Source organism: Phalacrocorax carbo, chromosome 4 (genome assembly GCF_963921805.1).
Source record: "Phalacrocorax carbo chromosome 4, bPhaCar2.1, whole genome shotgun sequence".
NCBI lineage: Eukaryota > Metazoa > Chordata > Aves > Suliformes > Phalacrocoracidae > Phalacrocorax > Phalacrocorax carbo.
The window spans coordinates 56376992-56401908 of record NC_087516.1 but is presented as its reverse complement, the minus strand read 5'-3'; the positions used below and the strand labels follow the sequence as shown (position 1 = coordinate 56401908).

The 24917-nt window shown below is 40.4% G+C and overlaps 1 protein-coding gene across 2 annotated transcripts; it reads left to right on the top strand.

The window, feature by feature from the left end:
* Positions 1-89: 89 nt before the first annotated feature.
* UBE2D3 (ubiquitin conjugating enzyme E2 D3) lies at positions 90-23040 on the top strand. 2 transcript variants are annotated; one of them, XM_064450038.1, is made up of 7 exons: positions 90-348; positions 15009-15072; positions 15158-15189; positions 17501-17578; positions 18414-18519; positions 19855-19948; positions 21548-23040. In XM_064450038.1, the coding sequence occupies exons 1-7, from the start codon at positions 325-327 to the stop codon at positions 21591-21593; spliced, it is 444 nt and encodes a 147-aa protein (XP_064306108.1). In that variant the 5' UTR covers positions 90-324; the 3' UTR covers positions 21594-23040. The 2 variants fall into 2 exon arrangements, with proteins under 2 accessions (XP_064306108.1, XP_064306109.1); XM_064450039.1 differs by lacking the exon at positions 90-348 and adding an exon at positions 20461-20510.
* The last annotated feature ends 1877 nt before the right edge of the window (positions 23041-24917 follow it).

The window sequence follows — 24917 nt, the reverse complement described above, 5'->3', positions numbered from 1 at the left end:
CCTCCTCCCGGCGGTGACGGGAGGCGGCAGAGTGGGGCGGAGCGCTCCCCCGGTAGCCTCCCCGGCACACGGCCCCGCCGCCCGCAGGCAGGCAGGCAGGGCTCCGGGCGGCCACCGCGCTCCGGTCGGGCGCCCCCCTCGGCTGTTTCCGGAGGAAGGAGAAACGCAGCTGCCCCCTCCCCCCTCTCCGCCTTCCTCCCCCACCGCCGCCTCCTCCTCCTCCTCCTCGCTTGCTCCCTCCCTCCCGGCCCCCCCTCGGCGCGAGCGGAGCGCGGAGTCACCGCGGCGCACAGACGGGCCCGGCGGCGGCGGCACTCGCACACAATGGCGCTGAAACGCATCAACAAGGTGAGCGCTGCGGCTCCTCCTCCGCCTGCCCCCCGCCCCCCCCTTCTTCCCCGCTTCGGCCTTTTTTTTTTTTTTTTTATTTTTGGGTTGGTTTGGTTTTCTCCCTCGCGGCCGCCGCGGGAGGAGGGGGGCCCGGCTCCGCGGGGGCGCCGGCCCGGCGGGGTGGGCAAGGGGGAGGCGGTAGGCCGGCGGAACGAGGCCGGGCAGCCGCCGGCTCCTTCCGGCGAGGCCGCGGCCCGGCCCGGCCCGGCTCGGGGGCGGTGGGGCCGCTCTCCCCAGGCCTAGGCCCGGGACCTCGGAGGTCGGCTGGGACCCCGGAGGGCGGGAGGGGGGGGGTTCGACCGGGGCTCGGCCCGCGGGCGGGGAGCGGCAGATCCTGGGGACGTTCAAATGTCAGCGCAACCTGGAGCCACCCCGGCGCGGCGGTGGCGTCGCCGCCGCTGCCCCTCGGCCGCTGGCCGGCCCGGGTGGTGCCGGTAACGTGTGTGCCGGGAGGGCTTTGGGTCCGGTGGCGGCCCTCGCCGGGGCGGGCAGCCGGCCTTTCGGGCCGGTCTCTCCCCTCTGGCGTGCAACTTCTTTCCCGCATTGTAAGATGGCGGCGGGTTCGCCTAGTTCGGGCTCTTTCCGGGATCTCTCGCTTTCTGCAATAACATGACACAGTCACACACGCACGTCCGCGCTCCCGCCGGCTCCGGAGCAGCCGCCGCCGCGGTGCCATCCTCCCGCGCCCCGGCTCCGTCCCGGGGCCGGCTGGGCCCCGCCGCCGCCGCCGGGGATGGCCCGCCGCCTCGCCTCGCCTCGCCCCCCGCGCCGGGCGGGAGCGCGCAGCGCGCCGCCGCCTCCCCGTTGCACAATCGGAGCCGGGTGGAGTAACTTCGCGGCTAACTCGGAAAAAATGCCGAGGTGATGAAAGTTTGGGATGGTTTTTGGTTTGTTGTTGTTGTTGGTTTTTTTTTTCCCTTCTTCACAAAAACCAACCCCTCTCCCAGCGAAGAAGGGCTCCCGACGTGAGGTTGCACACCGCCAACTTCAGGGTTTCTCGGCGGCAGCGCTCCGGGTTTGGGAATTGCTGGGTTGTAATTGCAAAAGCGATGGGAGCGCAGTGGCGTTACCGGGAAGTCGCTGTCGGTCTGTGCTCCTACGCGAGCTACGTGGAGTACTTACGTATTTCAAGAGCTGAGAGGAGTTTCTTGGTCATCTCGCAGCCTGCCAAGATGGCAGAAAGTCAGCGTGTCCTGAAATCGGCGAAAGCTAAACTTCGCCACACAAAACACCTTTTATAGACGGTCGATCGAGTCTGCCACCTATTAGCCTTACTGCAGTTTCACGTCTCTTTAGCAGTGCTTGTGGGCATATTTAAGTCAAAACGAGATTATTTAAAACTTGTCAGCGAAGGGATAGCTCTGTTATCCCTGACAATTTTCAATCTGTTCCGGATTAGTGCTAGCTAAATGAATCGTCTTCGAATTACGGCTACGCTCTCACAAGAATTTCAAAACAATTCCTTTTGAATCTGCCATCAGAACTTGTTCCCCGGTATTAGTGGATGATATCATTTGAGCTGAAACACAGCTAGGATACTCCCTGGTATGCTTTGTCATCAACTCATGCTTATGAAACACATCCAGGTGCTGCAGGTAAGAATTTATTGTCAAATATAAACCGAGGCGAACCCCCACTTATGCAGTAATCTGGTCAAAACCTTAAAACGATTCAGCATGACTCTTGAACAAATAAGTCATCTCTTTGACTTCAGGGTTTTGGCCTGTGTTGGTCCTTACGCTCTATGGCACTGTGTAGTAGTAAGCTTCTTCCTTTGCCCAGTGCTGGTGTTCAGGATTGGTGAGGCAGTTGGGTTAAGGTTCTTTTTTTGGTTTTGTTTTTTTTGTTGGTTTTGTTTTTTGGTTGAGTGTTGAGGTTTTTTAAGGGTGCTATTTTTAATCAATTTAATCACACCATGCTATGAGATGCACTTCCAAATTCACATAGTGTTTACAGTTTTGATTTTTCTGTTTGTCAACCTGGAAAGTGATGTTTTGCTAGACTGAAACCGTTGCTTGCAACTTGCTTTCTTACCAAGCATGGTTTCCAATATGAATGTTTACTGGGATTGAGGCTGAAATCCAAAAATAGCAGGGCCAATTTTGTAACAGGGTGGTTGTGAATTTAGATTCTGATCTTGCCAACCGGAAAAGTCAGGGAATGGCACTCTGTCACCGGTGAGCTGGGATCCCCTGTCTTCCAATCGTAAGGTCACAGATCAGACCTTGAAACTCTGCTTCCTTGTAGTACGTTGTTGGCACTAGATCAGAACAGGCTAAAGAGAGACCAGGACCTCAGAACATTGTAATCACACGTAGCTGATTTAGTCTGACTTGTGGTATTACCTGTCAGGGCTAGAATTCATTGTCTCCTGCAGCAGATGACATCTCATATGCACCAGCGAAGGTATTTTCGGTCTGTTTGGCCAACCCCTCCTCTTTGTGGACTTGACGTATCAAGCAAAATAAAATTATTATTTTGGGTAAATCAGACTTTCAGACTGTGTTAGTGTGTGTAAACTTAATCTGAAGTATGTTACATGTTCAGAAAGCAGCAACCCCTTCTCAAAACTTAACTGGCAAATTCTGCTTTTGGCTTGGGAGTGAAAGTACAAGAGTATTCCTGTGTTATGTGTTGGGTTATCTACTTCTGGAGCACCCTTTATAAAGATCTCTTCAAACTGAGGTAGTTGTCACATACAGAGCCAGTCCCGGAAAGGTTATGTTATGCTGGAGCTCATCGTCGTATCTGTGCCATCTGCCCTGAGGGTAGCCTGCCTTTGATTGGCAAAACTCTGCTTGTATTGATACGCTTGCTTTGCACAAGAGTGGCACTCATTTTATTACAAGTGAGTGCTTTTTGCCACGGAATAATGTGAACCTACATCTTAATTTTAACTGTTTCCTTTCCTGAGGATGAGATTTTCCTCAAATTGTCACAGAGGAACAAACTTGTGTTGATTTATGAGTTTGTATCTAAACGCTTGACACGTGCTTGTGGCACATCGTCTGGGTCTGAAGTGTTGAGTGCTACCTGCTAAATGCACGCCCCGTAATTGCTGCGGCACGTTGGCGCTTCCGGTTCAAATGATGATGGTCTGGTAGTGGGGAAACACTTATGTAGGAGTAGGGAATGGGGAATGTGCAAAATTGAGGATGCTTGGGAACGTTACATCATTGATATACATCCACTTTATCACTGCTATACACATCTGTTAAAGCAAGGTGGTATAAAAGGCCTAAGTGACAATCTTGGTAGGCTAAAATAGAATTAATACAGGAGATATGTGAAGTGTCTTGTCTGTGAAATCCTAACGAAAAAGTGTGCCTGCTGTGTTTTATGTCCATTTGGTTAAGGGTAGCACAAGCCAGCACCATTATGTTGGTGTATTTTATTAGAAAATCTTAAGTGGAATTGGCATCCTGGAAGCTAAAGGCAGAAGGTGGCAAAACCATTTATTGCTGCTTAAGTACACATAGAAGGCTTCCATTGACAATGGTGGACTGGAGACTTAATAAGTATTTCCTCAAGGCTACAGCCTCCAGCGCTGTTCCTAGATGTATAACTAATTGCAACTTTAACCCCACTCCTCCAGATGCTCATAGTAAGAAATGCTAACAACCCTAATATGGAAATATCCATAACATTTTCAGAGATTGGATGTAATATGCAGCAATGAAGGCAGCATGGAATCTGCATTAGTTTAACCACAGGTGTAGCTTTTCTAGAGATGATTCAGTTAAAGTGTTAGAAAGCCTACATATTACTTTTGTTTTAAACTGCTACTCTTTTCTTTTGAGCTTATGAAATTTTTTTTAAAATTAGCATAACTAGAAAAAGCTGTTTGGAATTACGTTTTCTTCTCTAGGTGAAACCTAGGATACTTCATTTTTGCAGGCAGTCTTGGATTTTGTTTGCTGGCCTTATTCAAAATAGTTAATAACTTGAAGTTACGTGATTGATTATATGCTTTGAATGAATGTCAAGATAGAAGTCTGGATTTGTCTGTTTAGGGGCTCAGAAAGTTAAGATTAACTAGCTAATGAAATGCAGTTGATGCAAGCTTAGTTAAAATGCTTTAAACCTTTGTGAATGCTCTCTGTGTGTATTGAATTCTCTTTTTTTACTTCAGTTAATTCACCTTTTGAACTATTTTGAGTATCCAGGGGTAGACTAGGTCCTGCCTGAAGTAGCTAATGCAGTGCAACTGTGGCACTCAGTGGTTAGAAGGGTCATGTTGAGCCAGAAGGCAGTGGTTGATTATAAATCATGAGATTCCCGTAGTGGAGTTTGGGAAGCATCGGTATCAAAGAACTTCAGTGGGTTTTTTTTAAAGTAAGAATAAAATTATTCAGCATCAGCTGAAAGCTGTCATCACTTAAATTCTGTTTAACATTTAGCTTATCCGAATAGTCAGAAGTGACATTTATACAGTGAAATTAATATCATTAAAATGGACATAATGCTTCCTTAATTGGGTAGGTTTGGTACCCCTGTTCAAGCCCAGCTTTTAATATTAAGGTCTTGGACATGTTTGAAGAATGGTTACTTTTTATGAGAGAGGAAAATTGAAGCTTAACTTAACTAGAAAGTTTGGGCTAAGGTAACTTAAAGATTTCTCCTGTTAATTGGGCATTCTGCTTGTGAAAAAAGTTCCCAGTCAACATAGATCTTTAAACGTGTGCGTTGGACTGGGGGGAGAAGGGGATTGTAATCTCACTTAAGTGATTTAGAGAACTTCAGAGGTCAATATTCCATTAGATGGGTACTTCTTGCATACCTTAAAAACAGAGTTCTCCAGTACGTTAAGGATTTGGGTGGGATAAAGTACAGAGTAAAAAGATTGTCCAGCCAATATTTTCTTTACGATCATTCCAGCTTTTAAAGATCTGGTTTTGAAAGTAAGCCAATACTTTTGCTATTATTCCCTGCATGAGTTTCTTCTACAGAAGAGCTGATGCAGAACTCCGTAGAATGAGCTCCCTTCAACCGCCTCCCCAGTCTGTAACCAGCTCTGAAGCACTAATGCCTTCCTTTGCGCTCCCACATTAATGGGTAAAGGAGGGGGGAAGGATGTAAACAGCTGTAAGTAGCAGCTGTTGAAGACAGAGCAGTAAACTGCCTGTTGCCAAAGGCATCTCTGTTCCTTGTGGAGGCCGCCTCTAGCCTGGCATCATCCCTTACCCATGGATGTTTTCTCTGCATCCGCTGGGTTGAACTGTTGAAGGAAAGAGAGAGGATGGAGGTTCTTAACCTTGTCCAAGATGTCAAGTGACAGCTGGTAAGGAGGAGTGGGAAAGGGTGGTAGAGCTTTTTTGTAATTCAGATTAGGGCATTGATACACGATCTCTGATAAATCTTTCTGTTGCAAATGTTAAGGTTTTGCCACTTTAACTGTCTGCCCTGTGTTCTTGTATAGGTCCCTCCCCTGTGCATCAGAGCTGGCAGATGGGAACGTGTGGTCTGCACTTCAGCATTAGGTCTGGTATCTCAGTATAAGCTGACTTTTCTAGATAGTTTAGGCTAAGATGCTGTAGCTTAACATTGAAAAGGCTGAGTTGCAGGCATGCATTTTCTCCTCTGACTAATGTGATGTAGTAACCTGACAGTATAACGTGCAGGAAAAAAATTGGGGTAAGAAATGAAAGGAGTGGTGGGAACGTATATGATTGCAGTCAGTGCATTTTTATATGCAGCTGCTTTTTGTCAAGTTGGGCTTATCAGAAGATGGCCTTAAACTGTGGTGAGCTGCACGTGCTGGACAGTTTTGTAAACTTCTTGAACCTAACTTTAACACCTCAAACTCCAAATGGAAAGTACAGGAGTTTTTTAAAAAAAAAACAACCTTCTCTTCAGTGGACTTTTTATGGGGCACTGATCTGGTACATTAAATGTGGTAGGTTGTGTTGGGGAAGCCGTGCAAAAAAAATTAGTTAAAATTACATTCACAAGTTTAAGTTTGTGTTTATGCCTTTGGCAACTCTTCGTAAAACACTTGGATGTAGACAAGGTTTAATACTGAAAAGTGAGCCAGAGAGAGTATTGCAGGATTCAGGACTGAAAGCTAAATAGAGGGGATTTTTAAATTTTATTTTGCTTAAACATTGTTCAGAGCCTTCTTACCAACAGTAAACTTCAGTATTGAAATTTTATGTAAAGGAAGCCATTGTTCTGAACCTCATTACTTTGAGATGTGTGATACGCTAGAGTCTTCAAGATCTCCTGCAGTTTTTTCCAGTGCAATTGTGATGGTTTTTTTATTCTGCTTTTAAGAAAGCAAGAGGGGAAGATTGCAGACTGCTTTGCAAATGTTAGGGCCCAGTAAAAAAAAGGAGGAGATGAATGTTTAATCCTTTCCACAAGCATCTGGACACCAGAGTTGCAAGCTGAACTGAGTGCAGATGCTAAAATGCTTTAGGTCCTCCTGATGGAGGGAATGAGGATTGTGTTAAGTGCTCAGTTTACTTTTAGTAAGCTTTCTCTGTAACCTGGAGTTAGATTGGCCAGGTGCTCATCACTTCCGTGAGCTCTTCCAAGAGCTCTTTAGGTTCCTAAGAAATATGAGTGTCCTGCTCTAAGGCAATATTTCCCAACCTTTGCTGGCCTGGTTGAGTAATAATGCCAGATCAAGTCTGCAGTTATCTGATGTAGAGAATTGTTTTTCCTTTTAGTCTTAGTTTTAACTTCTTGCCTTGAATAATATAGGAGAATCTCCTGAATGACAATTTGCCAGATGAGCAATGGCCCCCTTCCATTCCCCTAAATCAGGTTGCAGTCTGTCCATAAATATGCTTTAAACACTTTCCTTTGTCATGCTTTTGTTTGTTTTGTTTTTTTTTAGCTTTTTAAAGACCCTTGTAGACATCAATGTTCTTTAGATAGCTGCGGTAGAACTCAACTGTAAGAGCGGCTGCAGTCCAGAAACAGGTTTTGATTTTTTTTTTTGCTTTGTTACTCTCTGTTGGCTCAGTGTGAGCTGATTTTGTGTGTAACTGTACCTAATCCTGTAGGCAGGCCCCTAGTTTTGCATCTCTACCACCGGCTGCTCAAAACAGAACCATTATGAGGGGCAGTTACATACAACAGCATAATATAGGGTAATTGTACAGCTGTAGATAAGCTAGCATAATCACCGCCACATAGTTGTGTTCATAGAATATACCTGTACAGTATATTGCAATAGCTTTCACGTGTGTCTTTGGATTCATCCAAAATATGGACTGGTAAAAGTCAAGATGGCTTTTTAAAAGAAGAGCTGATTTTCAGAGTTCATTAGGTTAAATAAAGAAATTTCAGAACAATGTTTCAGACTACATCTAAACAATGAATTCGCTACACTAATTACAGATATGGTGTTTTTGTTGGGATATTAATTTGATAACTTTCTATTAACGATCTTCCTTCCCATACATTTCCTTGAGAACATGGAGAATTCTTGTGCCTTTGTTCAGGAAGTGCAGACTTAGTTAAGTGCCCAGTTAAGGCCGCTTGATTTCTACAAAAAACTTCTTCTGTATGCTACCAGTCCCCAAAGCTGTTGTTTGTTTAAGCTTGGTAAACTCTAGGAGGCCTCTGTCACCTCAGGTCCAGTGCGTATACAGATGCTGCTTCTGGTTGATGTGCCACATGCTGGTGGCTGCGGTTCCGCTGTATGTCACTGCGTCCTTGACGAGCTGTGGGGCAGTGTGTTGGAAGGCTGTCCCGTAATGCTGCCAAACCCCAGTGTCTAATGCGTGTTAAGCAAGCATTTGTGTGAAATTGTGTACCACAATGCCAAAATCTCATTCCTGAGTGGTAGCCATCAGGCCAGAGTGCCTTACTTTAAATGTAAATTTCTTCCCAAGTGCATCACTTCACATTTGTCTATATTGAATTTAACCTCTCCCTTTGTTTCCCAGTCATTCTGTTCCATTTAGCTAGATGCATCTTGCTGCTTCTCTTGTGGCCCGTTTACACTAGTTACCACCTTCTCTGAGGGCTGTGTTGTAGTCCTGGCTTACAGAACCAAAGATCAGTGTGGTTCTCGCAGGAAAAACCTCCAAGTGAGAAGTATGCTAAGTTTCAGCATCCAATATTCACAAGTTTGGAAATGCCAGAACTAAAATTTATCATTGAATGGATAGGTAGTTAACCAGTACTTCACACTTTTCCCTTCAACATACTTCAGTCAACATGCACAGCTCCCATCCTACACTGAGCATATGCGTTCTAATAGCTCTGTTATTTTCAGGTAATGGTAATTGTTACAATACCTCAGAATTGATGGGTGTCAAGCAGTCAGATTTGCTTCATCTTGAGTGAGACAGCTGCTGTGGGTTTTGATTGCTTTGGGGAAAACAAGCCATACCTTTGAGTTCAAAGCACAGTGACAGGAGCGTAGTTGCCACCTTTTTTTAAAGTTTGTTCTGAACGCCTTTAGTAAGCGACCAGGAAAGCAAAGCTGGTAACTGAGCTCCTTTTCCAGTCGGATCTGTCCAGCAAGGGGTGACCTCTGCGAAAGGTTGGAATACATTGAAGAGCCATTTCAGCTGTGGTAGCTCTGAAATTTGCCAAAACCCATTACCTGTGTTGTACGCTTTCCAAATTTCAGAACAGATGAGAAGAGCTGTAGACAATAGTCTCATTCACAAAGGGGTTTTGTACTGAAAGGTAGGTTTTTTAAAAGATAGTACGTAGTCATCTGAGTAGTTTGTATCACAGTCCAGGCACACAAATGACTTAATTACAGTTGCACAGCAGTCTGGCATTTCCTTCCTTGAGTGCAAGGCTTAAAACATGAATATGTCTATGTTTTTTAATATACCATTATGATATTGTTGCTAGACATTGTACAAACAACATGCCATGTGTAGCCTGAAAAATTTAGTGCTAAAAGCTTGAGAAAGGAGAACCATGGAAAAGAGAACAAGCAGAATAATCAAGATAGGGACAATCACAATGATCACTTTCCGTCTTTTGTTTTGGGTTTCTCACAGTCTGTGCTGTTTAGCCCTCACTGTTTTCTGTAACTGCTCTTCATGTGTTTTCTCTGCATATTTGCTCTAATGTCTTTAAAAAAAAAATACAACAAACAAACAGGAACCTACCTCTTTCTGTGCTATGCCCTGTCATTATACATTGTATTTGTCCATTTATTAAGTGTTAGCCAAAAGGCCAGCTTGTTTGAAACTGTTAATTTTCTGCTGGTTACACTTGTCTTGTGATGTGCATTGTGCCATTGCTTTCTTATTCAGCTTAGAAATCGACATTCAGGGTTCTTTCAAACTGTTATTTTCTGCTTCCAGGGGTAATTAATCTTCATGCTGAAACTAATGTTGCAAATGCAGGTGTGTGGGATGAGGCAGTAGTTCTTTGCTGGTTGACACTTCTTAATCTTCAAACAGGCTTAAATGTTCTTCCCCTCCCTTTATAGCTGTGTCCAATCCTTCCTTCTTTTTTTAAAGCTGTTTTCAGCTGTGAGCTAATGAGTAAGACTAATGCAGTGATGAATTTTTGGATGTTTAGAGTTTGAATTATCCTGTTTGGCACAGATAACATTAGACAAGCACTCAAATTAATAAATGTTTTTTGCTTGGCTTAAGTGTTCATTCTTTTTTCTTTTACTTTTTTTTTAATTTAAACTTTAGCATGTCACCTTTCATGCCCTGCAAGGTAGAACGAGTTATTGTCTGGAAGCTTAAAGCAAATTAACCCCATTTTTTCTGTTATGCTTTCTTCATTGCAAACCAGAAAGCTGCAATATATGTTTTTAACAAATAATTGTGTTACAAACCAATATTAAATCTCACTGTGACTTTATGCCTGTGGGGGAAAATTAGTGATCTTCTGCCACTCTGTATTTAAGTCAGCTGCTACTATCATTAAAAGTAAGCCCTGGCTATTTCCAGCTTAAACTAGAAAAATGTAGCAGTTGTGCCACAGGGAGTATGAATTCTGACAAATGGGAAGAGAAGGAGCCGACATTGATGCTGCTCTACTTGGTACCTTGCAAGAAGGCAGCTTGGCAGGCATCAGGCTGTCATTTCGTACTGAATTTGCTGAGACCTGAAAGCTTCTGTGAGAAAAGCAACCAGTTCCCTTAAATATTTTCCTTCACTGTCCTGCTGGTGCATATTGGGATGAGGCCTCCTTTGTCATTCTTTAAATTTTCTTCATCCTTTGAATGACCTCTGAAACGTTTTAAATAGCTGCTAGAGAGGAATTGTTTGTGGGGTTTTTAGCTTTTCTGTCAAAAAAGACACTTTTGTGGTTTAATAGGATCGTAGTCCTGCATTCACACTCACATGTCCGTGTTTTGGATCATCACTTGAAGCATAAGCTGTATTGTCTGTGTTAGTTATGATTCTATTGGTGCAAAGCAAGCAGATTAGTTAGCTTTTATAAGCATTTTTTTTCTTGAAAATACTGGTTTATATTCTTGTTAGCTTTTTGATGAATTTATAGAGAAAGAGAGGAGAGAAGATTAAGAACGGGGCTGTTTCACCAATAAAACTACATCTTGCCACAGACTTAATGTGAAACTGGCAGAAGACCATGCTGCTGAATTTGGTTAAGGCAGGTCTGTCTGTTGCAGTGACAGGTACTGTTGCTGTTTTTCCAGTTATCTCTGTTTTCCAAAACTCTGTCGCAAAATTGTACATGTACTGCTTCTATGTGTTACATTGCTGTTGTCCTCTAACAGCAGCACTGGCGCTTAATCCTTAAACAGCGTTTAAATCTGTAAAATGCAAAGTGACTAATCATCCTTGTGGAGAGGTAGGAACTATCACAACTTTATATTTGGAAACTGGGACACAGAAATGGTGATATGCTGGAGCTATACCGGAAACCTCTGGCAGTGCCAGAGACTGCTAGTCACGGCTGTAATTCAAGACTAATCCTTTCCGATAGGCATATAACACATCGCTCTGAACCAAATTTGACTTATTGTTTCTATATAAAGTCTTTGGAATTTGATCCTTGAGAATTTTTTTTTTCTTAAGCCACTGCTAAAGAGAAGAACTATAGCAGCTGATGCCAGGAAAATATGGGCTCTACTTTGGGAATTTTTAAGGAAGTTTGGAACGTAGCTTAGCACCACTTGGCAAAGGAATGCACTACTGAAATTGAATGTAAACAAAAAGAAGCAAAGTTGCAGATAGTAAGTATTGCAGCAGAAGAAATATGAGAAGCATAAAATCCTTATACATAGAAATTTTACAGAACCGTGCTTGGGAACGTTTTTTAATTCTAAAATAGTAGCTAAACTCTGCTTTGTAAAATGAAACTTAACACAGTCTTTACCTTCTTGGTGAGAAATGGGTGAAAGCAGGGGAACAATTACAAGCTAATTCCTTCGAACTTTTTTTTGTCATCTCATGGAAATGATGAAACTTAGTTTTGATGTCAGAAATATATTTCAGATCAAATATTTTCCTGTTACAGAATAGTTGCTTTTGATTGCTAAGCTGAGAAGGAAGGTCAATTTGTGTTTTGCTGTTGAATGGGAAGCTTGGAAAAAAAAAAGCTCCTCCCTTTCCTTGAATGAAATACTTCAACTGTGCTCCAGATATCACAGCCCATGTGTCTCTGCTTGTTTAGTTTCCAGTTATTCCAGTTTGCTTGTTGGATTCAGCAGGGCTGTAGCTTTCAGAAGGAGGCATTTTTAAAGTTACACAGAATTTTCCGCTCCCTTGTTGCAAAAAGTGTCTCTCCTTTTGTGTAGATGTGAAGTGTCGCACACATAACAGGGAGGCAGAATAGGTCTGATGCTGCTGTAAGCAGGCAGAGCTTGCAGTGTTTTTCATGTTTGCCCAAGTTCTTCCACAACACTTTGCACACTGCTGAAGCAAACAGCTTTACTACAAACTTTACTCTTCTGACCATAGTACCTAAAAGAAGCAAATACAAGAATGTGGGCCACCTCAGGTTTTTTTTCTTTCTGAATTTAGTGGGTAAATTACTTGCTCTGAGGTTGAAATGCTAAGTGGTGTATCATGTGTTCCTTTCTCTGTGTTTTGAAATGCTTTGTTCAGCACAATTAGGGTTTTACTGAAGTGTTTTGGGCCATACAAAACTTCAGTCCTTTAGCTTATGAAAATCACTGCTTGTTCTCTAGAACAGTTCAAGTGGCTTGAAAGGATAGCTCAGTATGGATGTGTATGTTGAAATGTCTGGAGAATGGAATATTAAAACTCACGTTTCAGCTTGTAAATTATTCTTAATGTTACTATAAAGGTTTTTTGCACAAATATTTCACCAGAACATACTGTATTAAGTATTTGTCTACATTTGCAATCCTCCTTATATTTGCTTTTCCTAGTTGAATTATTGATGTAATCTAATTCTCCTACTGTGTTAGAATACCTTATTTTTATCTTGAGTACTGATTTCTTGTTTCTCTGAAGATAGTAGTACCTTTTGAAGAACTCTCTAGTTTAATGCACGTACCTCTGACAGTCCTCTTTATGCTGATCTTTTCTTGTCCTTGTCTTCATGCTACTTATTTTTAACTTTCATAAAATGTAGGAAGAGCCTTTTCATAGTTTAGTCCCTGTAATAGTTTTAAAAAATAGGATCTGATCTTTTTCCCTAACTAAATCAAATAATCTAGGAATAACTACACAACTACATTAAAGTAGTAACATTTTTGTCTTTCTGCTTATTCTATTGCTACAATTTATTTTAAATGACAAAATATCTATCTCTTGCTCAGATTTTGGAAATGATTGATCATTCTGAGAACTTGAAAATAGATGAGAAATAAGCCTGATTAACAAAACCTGCTGTATTTGGGAAATGGGAAAAATGGGGGGACGGGGACGGGACGACGACAACAACTACCCTGAAAATTAAAAAAAGCTTCTATCTGAAGGTTATTTTACATTTCTTGTTTGCCTTCACATGGATAATATAAATCTAACTTAGCAAATTTTTCTGGAGGGTGCTGAACAACATATGGACATAATAAATGATATTTAATGGAAAAGTCTATCACAAGGCCTGCCAATAATAACTGGGGAGCATAGAGAAATGCACTCTAAATGGATTTACTGTGATGGTCTGGAAAGAGCTGTTGCCCACACTTCTGAATAACAGCAGCAGTGAAATGAACCGTAATATTAACTTCATTGTACCGTTGCTTCTCAAAACTGATACAGTTCCATTTTACAAAACAGTTTGATGCCAGTGTAAAACTGAAATCTGGTTAATTGGAAAGTTCATCAAAATTAACGTGTCAGCAGGGGGAAATGGGGGACTGAGGTTTCTTGGTGGTTTGGGGTTTGGGGGGGGGAGTTATGTATGGACTTCTACACGTTGAACTAGTGTGCTCCCTGTGTTTGCATGAGCTGTGGTCTTACCAAGAACAAGGTGTTTAAGTTGCAGGGAATGTAACTGGTTTTTCCCCATTTTGGGTTGGGTTATACTACTAAATTATTATCAACTGCAGCATTTGTGAAACTTAGAGGATGTACATGAGGATCTTCCCAGGCAAAACAGTTAGCTGTCTGGTCCAAATATACATGTGTACATATACACAAACATATGTATGTATGCCTGGGTTTCTTAAATGGCTGACAAAGTAATGGAAAGTTCTTGGTTTAATGGCTTGTATAGACTTGTAGCAAAATAACTTCTGTGCAACTCTTAATATATGGGAGAGGGACTGAAGGTTTTCCCTTCTCTCATGACTTCTAGATGCCTTGACAAGTGCAGATTTATAGAAGCTCCTGAAGCCATTTTTAGATTCAAAAGAGAGCAGGGAAGAGGGAAGGTATCTGTTATACTTGAACAGAAAGTATAAATTTAATTTTTAAAGACACTGTCCAAACAAGTAACTTGTGGAGCATTTAAACAAATTAATGCTGAGCTTCTTTGATTCATCACAGCAATCTTGATACTATGTGAGGAATCCTCTATCTGAAGTTTCTGTTTTCATTTCCCCTCTGTAATGGGGGAGGGAGGGAACTGTTTCTACAGCTCAGTTATTCAGAATTTTAAAGGTATAATTGTCTTATTTGTGAAGCTTAAAATTAAAAAAAAATACAGATATTTTACCTGATTCCAACACTTGTCAGCCTCTTTAATTTTCCTGTCTACTTTAATCTAAGCAAGATATATCCCTGCTGGAGGTAGTGAGGAAATGAAAATAGGTTTCTGTGTTGGCTTTTTCTTTTCCTTTCTGTTCTGAATTTTAGTATCAGGTGTTACATACATAGTGCTTTCTGTTTCATGAAGACTCATCAATAGCTTTCTCTCTTCCTACTTCAGGCTTCTATAGCTAAGACTGAATCCTTGAAAATCTTGTTCAGAAAGTGGTTAGACTTTACCCACTTCAGGCTGTATTCTGCTCTTTCTGCCCCTTCTTCAGCAGGGATGTCTTTGCAGTAGTGATATTTATTTGGAAAAACATAGTCATTGTAGCTGTCTACCTTCATAGCTGGTTTTTGTGGTCATTGCCTTTTTACAAAGACATTTTTGACTTTGGTCTAGTGGTTCTGATAGTGGTTACTGCACATTCTTCTGTGTTTGTATATGGAAAAAACTGTTAAAGGCTTTTGCTGGACATGAAGTGAAAATAACCAAGTTCATTAGTGTTCCTTCTCTGAACAGTTTTGTTTCTTTTTTTTTTCCTAAAGGAACTTAGTGACTTAGCCCGTGATCCTCCAGCACAGTGTTCAGCAGGTCCTGTTGGAGATGACAGTAAGTAATCTTAAGTTTTATGTTTTGCTTTGCTAACTCAAAGCATATCATGCATAGATAATAATGCAGAGTTTTTCTTTTGTAGTGTTTCATTGGCAAGCCACAATTATGGGACCTGTAAGTATTCTGATTCTTGTGACATAATATTAAACTAGTAGTTCTTATTCAGGAGGAAACTCTGTGGTTTTCTGTTTTAATTTATTTTTTGGCTCCCATTATCAGGCTTTAGTTCTAGAGATACTCCTTACAGTAACAGGAAATGGAGGGTGAAAAAACAGTCTTATTATTTTATTGCTGGAACGTTTAATGAGGGCATATATTTCAGTTGAAATTATCTCTAAAGCAATGCTAGGCATTATCACTTAATATCTAGAAACTTTGTTTGCACTTAACTTTTTCTAAAGTTTTAATTTAGCATGAACTTCGTGCTAGGAGCTGGTCCCAGCATCAGGAGTTAGTTGGGATGCTTCTGTGTGGATCTTAGAAAAGAACAGGGAATCCTTATTTGCTCTGATGTCATGTACTGAGATCTTGAATACTTTTAGGAGTAGAAGGGAAAAAGACACTGAAATGTGATGTTCCGGTTATGATGGGAGGAAAAAAAGTCTTGTTCAGTAAGCATCTGAAACCTGAATGTGACATTTTCCTTGTTAAAGGAGGCAAATGTTTTACCTTACTGAGATGGTGACCTGCAAACACTTGACATCTGGAGTTCTCAGGGCTGGTTGTTTATATTTAGAAAACAAAACCTTTTGTAACTTGAGAAGACAAGTATTGAATGCCAGTAGACCTGCAGCCACAACGTGATGCTTCTGGTGAGGCTAGAGTGTAGGAATTAAGTATCAGTGATGCTGAATTTGCCCTGACTTTATATATAGCTACAAGCGTGGTTTTAGGAGATAGCTGTGGAAAATGTGCTTATTAGAGGTTCACCTGACTGGAAAAATGGCTCTCCATTCCACGGTTTCTGGTCCTCATTGATTATAACTAGGTGCCTTACAAAGATAAGACTGTTCAATAGCTATATTCCTGCTTAAATGGCAAGGAATGTTCTGCACTATACTGAGTATGATTTTGCATGGCTAGTGTCTGCGTGGTCATAAGGTATTAAACATCAGTTGAATTTAAATTGGGATTATTATTTTTAGCTTCCCCTTCTGGTTTAATAATGTTCAGCTCCTTTTTTCTCATACAGTTTTTGTGATGTCAAAAGCTCTGCGTTCCTGTTTCAAGATTGGGCAATATCCTGACAGAAGTGTGGTGTTAGTAGTTCTAGTGCTCCTGTGGTGTTGCTTAGTGCCTTTAATAACAGATGAGGGTTGTAGAACCAATCGTCTAGCCTTCCACCTCTGCCATAGGATATATTACAGGCTGTGATTTTCTTAGATAGATATAAGAGAGCTTGCAGTGGTTTAACACATTGTAAGAGGGGCTTCTGTAAGCACTAAAGTACCTCCAAAATATGCTCAGTAAAAGGGTTGCTTTCCTGCTCCTCAAGGCCTCTCTCGTAGCATCTGTTGACCAAGTACAAGAGGTTGTATCTTGATTGCTAGGTTTTCAGCAGAGGTTAGATAGGGTATGACCTACAGGTTTTCAGGTTTGACTCCCCTGTCTTGTGTTGCAGAATTTAATTTTCTTCTCGTAACTAGTAGCGTAAGCAATCCCTATCTAGTAACTCCATTTATTCTCTGCTTACTATCGGCTTTTTTACTTCCACATGTTGCTTTACTGCTAGTAGTTAACACCTGAATGAATTATCCCCAGAGTAGTTTGCTTGAAACAGGGAAATGTAAAAATGCTCTTCCATAGTAGATTACAGTGGATTTTTAATACAGAAAAGAAGGAAGAATTCACTTGATAGGTTGGTAGGTTGGTTGGTGGTGCTGGTAAGGTGGTGGTGGGGTTGTTTTGGTTTTGTTTGGGGGTATTTTTGCAAGGAGCAAGGAGTTAGCTGTGTATTTGTAGGTTTTCTGCTGGGCTGAGCAATGCCTAAGCCAATCACAGAACTTAGGAGGGAATGGGAGTTGTCCAGGGCCACTGTAAACTTGGGTGGTCATACCAAATAAGCTCCAAACACAGAACTTGAGGTTTTTTAACCTGACAGGACTCTGGCTTTCTTAATATTACTTCTTGGAGCTGTCTCAGGGGCCTTTGGATGCTTTTGCCGAGTAGTTCTTAGTGGATTGTCAGAGAAGCTGTTTTCTGTGAAGCATTAGCTCGGAGAGGTCCATCCAGAAAGTAACCTGTATATGTTCTATATTGTTCACTTTAGAAGGCAGTAACTGAATTTTAATTGCATCTCTCTTGTATTGGAGGTTTAAACAGTTCAGTTGTCTAAACAAATTTCCTTTCCTTTTATTTAAAAACAATATCTTTGGTAATATCTAGTCCTAAAGATTATAATAGAATTATTTGTTTGCTTTAACAGAATGACAGTCCATATCAGGGTGGCGTATTCTTCTTGACAATTCACTTTCCTACAGACTACCCTTTCAAACCACCTAAGGTAAGTATTGCTTCCTCATTTGTGAAATTAGTGCACTTTAAAGAACCAAGTACAGGGCAAATTGTCAGTGTCTGTGTTGTAATATTGTCAAGTTCTCACTTCTTTTCACGCATTCTTATGGTATATTAGATGGCTAGGTCCCTCTCTGACTACCACAAGAATGGGTGTGTTAGCATATATTTTAGGAGCAAAGCCCTATATGTCTTGGAATGGTGTTTGGTTTTACTTCTGTTTTTCTCTTAATTGATAGGAAAACTCATTAGCTTTGTGTTACTGTAATAGAATTCTTGCTGAGGGGACTCTCAGGAATCACAGTGTAGCTGTTTGGGTTGGTCTATAGGAATGTGACGCTATGGATAGAGATTAACTTGCTGAGTGCCTAAAATCAGTGAAGGTGGTATGTGTTAGAATTTGGCAGTAATTATGAAATATGCTCCTTTTTTTGTAGCTTTATCATCTACTAGCATTGTCTTCCAATTTTCAGTCAATGTGAAAGTGCATGCTTGGAGTGACTGCAATGTTTGTAGTTCTTCAGCTCTGTGATAGAAGTGCTACCGTGGTTCAGGCACTTCTGTTGAGTGTCTTCATCGTGATGCAGGCACCTGTGACTAAAACACAGCCTCATGCTTGCCCTCTCTGTTTGAAATAGTGTCTGGTAATTGGAAACTGAGAGGTTGCGGCTTGGGTGCATATCCATGAATTTGATGAAGTTTAACTGCTTAATCCTTTTGTTTTAGAGTAAATTGAGTTGACTGATAGCTTGACTGAGAAGAAAGAGTGACGTCATTGTCGCCAAAGACCGAAACACACTCTTTAATTTTTTTTTTTGTTGCAGGTTGCATTTACAACAAGAATCTATCATCCAAATATTAACAGTAATGGCAGCATTTGTCTTGATATTCTAAGATCACAGTGGTCTCCTGCTTTAACTATTTCTAAAGGTAACTTTTGTGAAGGAGAAATGTTTCTATCTTGTGTTGAATACTGCGCTTTTAGCATTGATTATCTTGTTCTTGCCTGTCTCTTGAATTCCTTTACTTTTTCTAGCCTGTGTTTTGCCAATTTGATAATGATACATTACCGCGTTTTTAATGGGCATTTGTTTTTTCTAACACCTTCTGCTGCATGACTGTTTAAGGCCTTGTCTGGCCACTTATTTGCTTCAGTATTCTTAGCAGAGCTTACTAGCTTGGTCCCAGAGGAATCTGCCAGCATTTGGACTGAAACAGGCCTGTGGTGGTGTATTTGAGCTGAGGCTGAGAAACTGCTTGTTTGCAGCTGTCCATGTAGATACTTGCATATTAATTTAAAGTCAGTTTTTAATAATGAAATCGTCATAGTTTGTGACTGATTCTGTCTAGAATTGCATGCACAGTTATATTGGCAAACGTCTGTGGCAGACGAATAAAAGAAAACAGTATTGATACGTGTTGCTTTCTGCCACTGTGCACTGGCATCGTATTACATTACTTCATGAACTGAGCTTATTGATTCTACTTCAGGATAAATTGATGTTGTGCTGCAATAGAAACTTTGTAGCTTTCCTCATTTTACTATAGTATATGACAGTTAATTCTCAAATGTTTTCATGATGATCAAATTTTGTTTTGCCTCAAAGCCACTGGTCACTGTGGCTTCAAAAGCTCCATCAAAGTGCTTCTTTGTCTATAGAACTTGTAATTCCTGTCTGTCCAAGAAGTAGGTTTGTGATTTGAATATGGATTCCCAGTATTTTAATGTTGTCGCTATTGTTTTTCTTTCAAAGCCGCTGTGAGCGTAGAGGATGAAGTCCTCACAGCTGCCTACAACAGTGTTACTTCTTTATTTTGCAACATATATGTAGTTTTATCAGTGCAGACCTGGGTATCGCTACCTTACATACAACAGAGAAAGAATTCAGTCTGATTTTTAAAAAATTGAACTAGTTTTAGTGATTAAAACCACAGAATATGCTGGTCATCAAAAAACATAACAACGTGCTTTTGTTGGCTGCTGCATTACATCATAGTGCAGGGAACAACAGTGCTGTTCTTGTGTGTGCTTTCTGACAGCTGTAAGTATTGGGAAATAGGAAACAAATAGTTCTTACGAACTTCTAAGTCATTCTGAGCTTTTCATTGAGAGTGGGTTACAAATTTATTTTGGCAGTATATAAAGAAAAGCCTTTTTAGGTTTTTGGCTGTGCCAACGTTGTGCTAATGCAAGATTGGTGCTCCATTGTTTCCGAGATTGTTGGTCCTGTTTTGCTATTGAGAATTCTTTTTTTCTTTTAACAGTTCTCTTATCCATTTGTTCACTGTTATGTGATCCAAATCCAGATGACCCACTAGTGCCAGAGATTGCACGTATCTATAAAACAGACAGAGACAAGTAAGTACAGAGTTGCGGAAGACTAATGTTTTAATAAACTTCATAAGAGTGCGTTGTCAGAGAGCAGTTGTGTAAAGCGAGCCTTTTGTGAAAACCTGGGACAGAGAGAGCTTGTGTGTCGAAGTAGTACCTGTTTTTCATAAAACAAAGGGGATTCATATCTTTGAAGTTGTGGGTGAAGACGACTGTCTTCACACGTGTGGCAGTATTTTAAAGTACGTATTGCCTGGTTTTTTGCTTACCATGCATAAATAGAACATAATCAGATCTTCATATTGAGGAAACAGCTTTGTTATTTTGATGCTTTCTTTTGGTAGCAGCTTGGCCTTTAATTTTCGTTGCTCCCCTTGAAAAAAGGCTTCATAACTTGTTTTCCTATCTGTGTTGAAACAACCTTTTTTCCTTATGTATGTTTAACATTTTGCACAGATAGAATTACATGAAGTAGACCTTGTTTGTTCTTTTATATATATATACACACATGTTAATACTAAATATACTTGTCCAATTAGGTACAATAGGTTAGCAAGAGAGTGGACAGAGAAATACGCTATGCTGTAGGGTAAGAATATCTGCACATTATGGTGCATTTAACAAAACGGAAACTTGTCAGCACTTGGGTGCTGCATGCTCTAAGGCACTGGATTAACTAACAGATAATGGATGCACCAGTTACTGAACTCGGATATTTAACAGCTTGATCTGTGGTTAGTGTGAAATGTATCGGCTAGTCACTATTTCTCACAGATACTGCTCTTGCATGGCCAAAAAAAAAAAAGATAGTACAAAATAATTACCAAGTTCTGAGCCAGCTTGTCAACTTGTTCTGGTAAGTATTTACCCCAATTTTGTCAGAATTTCGATAAAAGTGATGCCCTGTAGATACCTCATGCATAGACATGGATGAATTTAGACAATCAAATTTCAACTTTTTATTATTCAGCAGTGCCTGTCTTCTACATATAAAGTAGGAAAATGTATGGGGATTATGTTCTGCTTGTATAGTTGAAAATTAACTTACTGACAAGCATGGAGTTAAGTATAAACTAATTGTCAGCTCAGTTCCTGTGGAAGTAGTGTACTTAAATATTCTTTTAATGTCCTTTTTAAAAATGGTTTGAGCAGTATATTCACGTGGAAAGCGAATATTAAGTGTGAAGAAATGTTTAGTGTTGTTTTACCCAAAAATGGGAAATTTGACATTCTGTATCCAGTGATATTATTAACCAAGTAATCTTTACTTATGGCATGTGATACTCTGTAATCTTTACTTAAGGACAATATTTAAACAAGACGCTCCCCTTGCCTCTCCTACCCCAAGTAGTCTCTGTTCCTTTCCCCCTCAGTTTTTCACAACAGACTTCTAGCAGATCTGCTTGTCTCGAGTTTGAAGCGTTTCATATAAATTTGAGAACATCCTAGATAGTCTAGGGAGAGATTTGTTCTGTTTTTTCAGTTCAAGTACAACCTAGTATAGAAAGAGTCTTCTCTTAGTGTGATGAACAGGGAGATGGGGATAAAGTGGTACTTTGTGATTAACTCTGGGAAATTGTCACTTTCATGCTGCCACTGTAGTTCAATTCCTGTTCTTGTTTGCAGGTACAACAGAATATCTCGGGAATGGACTCAGAAGTATGCCATGTGATGCTACCTTAAAGTCAGAATAACCTGCATTATAGCTGGAATAAACTTTAAATTACTGTTCCTTTTTTGATTTTCTTATCCGGCTGCTCCCCTATCAGACCTCATCTTATTATTTTTTTGTTTACCTCCTTCCATTCATGCACATGCTCATCTGAGAAGACTTTAGTTCTTCCAGCTTTGGACAATAACTGCTTTTAGAACCTGTAAAGTAGTTACACAAGAACAATTGCCCAAGATTCAGAATTTTTTTTTTAATGGAGCATGTGTATTATGTGGCCAATGTCTTCATTCTAACTTGGTTATGAGATTAAAAACAAACATTCCTCACTGCTCTAACAGATACTGAAGATATCACCCGAAGGGGGGAGGGGAGATGGATGTTCAATTTTCTCCCATCAAAGAGGTAACATTGCTGTAGCAACATCCATCTTGTTCCAAACCTTCCAGTGTTAGAGAACTGAGGTTTTATTATATGCTTTTGCTCATAACTGATGTGTCTGGAGAATTGGTACTGAATCTATAGCATCAGCAGAACAGAAAATGTGATGTATCTTATGCATGTCAATAAAGGAATGACCAGTTCTTGTTTTACAGAGAATGGAAATTGGAAGTCAAACATCCCTTGTATTCCAAAATAGGGTCTAAGAACATTTTTGTAATTCATTTAAATTTTGTTAGGAGGCTTGGAGCTATTAGTTAATCTGTCTTCCAAAACACTGTTTAATATAGCACTGAATAAATGATGCAAGTTGTCAATGGATGAGTGATCAACTAATAGCTCTACTAGTAACTGATTTATTTTCTTCAATAAAGTTGCATAAACCAATGAGTTAGCTGCCTGGATTAATCAATATGGGAAACAAAATCTTTTGTAAAAGCAAAGCTGGTTTTTGTATATACTGTTGGGATTTGCCTCATTGTTTAACATCAAATAATGATGTAAAGTTCAATAGAGTGAATCTTTTGCCATTATTCAGTTATAATGCTCAGTCTGTTGCAGGTTGACACATTGTTCGGCCTGATGTATGTAGAATTAATAAGCTAACATAGTAGTGTAGCCTTGGTAGTGCGCTACACTTGGTGCTGGAGCCCAGCGTTCAAGGATGGACTTGGGACCCAGCAGAACTGAAGTGGTGTATTGTGGAGATACTTCCTGATGCACCTGTGTTTGCTGACTGAGAACCTTTTTCTTCACCTTGTACACTTGACAGCTGAAAGATCTTAATGTGGGAGTAATGATGAGGCAAAAAAATATAAAATAAAGTACTGTTTTGATGTGGGAATTGTCATGAGGCTGTGTTGAAGTGACTTTACTATGTGGGATGTCGTTAACATTGAAAAGGACTTGTTCGGCCATGCTGCCATTTACATTGATGACTATTTTAATGCAACAGACACTTTCCTCATGTCAGGTGACTAAACGTGAATAAAGAGTCATTGCTATTGGATTTTTGTTCTACAAGAAACATTGTCTTGTGCCATTAGTTTACCTTTGCAGCAACAAGGGCATTATTAAACATCCAGCTCTCCTCTTCCCTGCCCTCTTCCTTCACAGTTTTCCTTGTTTGATTTTTTTTGTCCCCATTCTTAACATCCATTGCTTCATTTTCTCTAGTCTTGTACTATCACTTTATTGTGCATCTGTGACTTCGCACTGGCACCACTTTTGCACTGCTTATAGTTATGTACATTCTGATTCCTTGTCCCCACATGGATGTGGAAAGCTAGATGTAAAATAAATGTTAAACCTTAATTTTTATAAAAATTTGAATATGTAGTTTGGATATGGTTTGTTCTGGTTTTAAACTATGAAAGTGAACTTATTTTAAAGTCTAGTTGTCTTGACATTTAGAAACCTGGGCTCTCTTAACAGTGCATGCCTCCCTGAAATGACGTTCTGAAATTTGTTGATGAAGTTGTGGTTCATGCAGCATTTCTGCTTTGCTAACCAAAGATCTTTGCTTACACCATTTTTCTGGAAAATTGGATGTACTTAAAATACAGCTGCCAGTAGCATTACAACCGAGGTAAAAGTTTATATTTGTAAGCTTACGAACGTATTGCTCTCACCTCTTTGGTAGTTGTGTTAATTTGATGCTTATTACTTTGTCTTGGAGTCATAGCCATTAAATTACTTAGGCGATCAACTAGAAAGACGTTTTGTGAGATGTAAGGTAACAGGCTTTACAAAACTCAGGTGTGGATGAGGGAGGGTCAGGGAAGGAGAAGACAGTAAAATATTACATGGAAGACGGAAATCTTGTTTGGACCACTACATGTTTCTCTTGTACATCTGTAACGGTCCTTCTGTGATAATTTTCTGTAATTAGCAAGTGTGTGTTTTGATGAAAGAATGATGGGTGAATTGTAGGTGTTATATATGCATGCCAGAGGTCATGCTGAGACTTAAGATCTGTGGGAAGTGGGAAGTGGCAGGTGTCCTTGAAGCAGTCTCAGCAGTGTCTCGTGCAGGCTTCCTGCGGAAGTTATACTTGGGCTTGCTGTTCAAGCGGGGGGGCAGGGGGAGGAGCTGGTTTAGCATGAGCTAGGAGATGATGAGAGAATTTAAGAACTTTTACCAAAACAAAAAGCTTAATTAGCGATTATCTTAATGAGTAATCTACGTACCAAACCCACAGAAAGTCTAAAAAGCACGTAGTAGATCTTCATTCCAGTTAAACACGGAGGGAAAAAAAGACTTTCAGTTTGAACTTCACGTGAAAAATGAAGGTTTTTGAAAACACTGAAGTTAGTTGTCCTGTCCAGCTCTGTTAAAAGACTTATTTCAGTATGATAGATGCAATAATAGCTTCAGAATGCAGGGGCCAGCTCCATCCCAAAAGTCTTGGATTGGACAAAATCTGTTTTTTTAAATGGCTTTTATTTGAGAGTATTTATAGCGAACAAAGTGTCAAGCCAAGGCATTTAGATTCAACAAACACATAACAAGGAAAGAAACTTACACTTCAGCACTGCTTCTGGAATACTTTCTTTCAGATTTGCCATGTTTAAATAGGGTTTGAATTTGACAACATGATTCCAAATTTCACTTTAAAACTTTCAGAGGTTTTAGGCACATTTTTGAGTCTTTTCAGAATGCAGGAAAAACTTGATTTTTTTCTCTTTCTCTGCTCATGCACACAGCATCTTCTGTATTCGTTGAAAAGATCAGTAGAAACACATTTTTACATGTCTGTGTAAAAACACTCAGTTACACTGTACATAGTTTTTATATAGACCATAGATGTTAACTCTTTCTGAAAAGTCTGGCTTTAAGCAGACCACAACAGTAAGGTCTCACTGCTGTGGAGGCATGGAACTACAG

Coding starts and splice junctions, on each gene's coding strand:
- UBE2D3 (XM_064450038.1), top strand. CDS start 325: ATGGCGCTGAAACGCATCAACAAG. Junction 349..15,008: donor CGCTGAAACGCATCAACAAG/GTGAGCGCTGCG, acceptor TTTTTCCTAAAG/GAACTTAGTGACTTAGCCCG. Junction 17,579..18,413: donor ACCCTTTCAAACCACCTAAG/GTAAGTATTGCT, acceptor TTTTTGTTGCAG/GTTGCATTTACAACAAGAAT.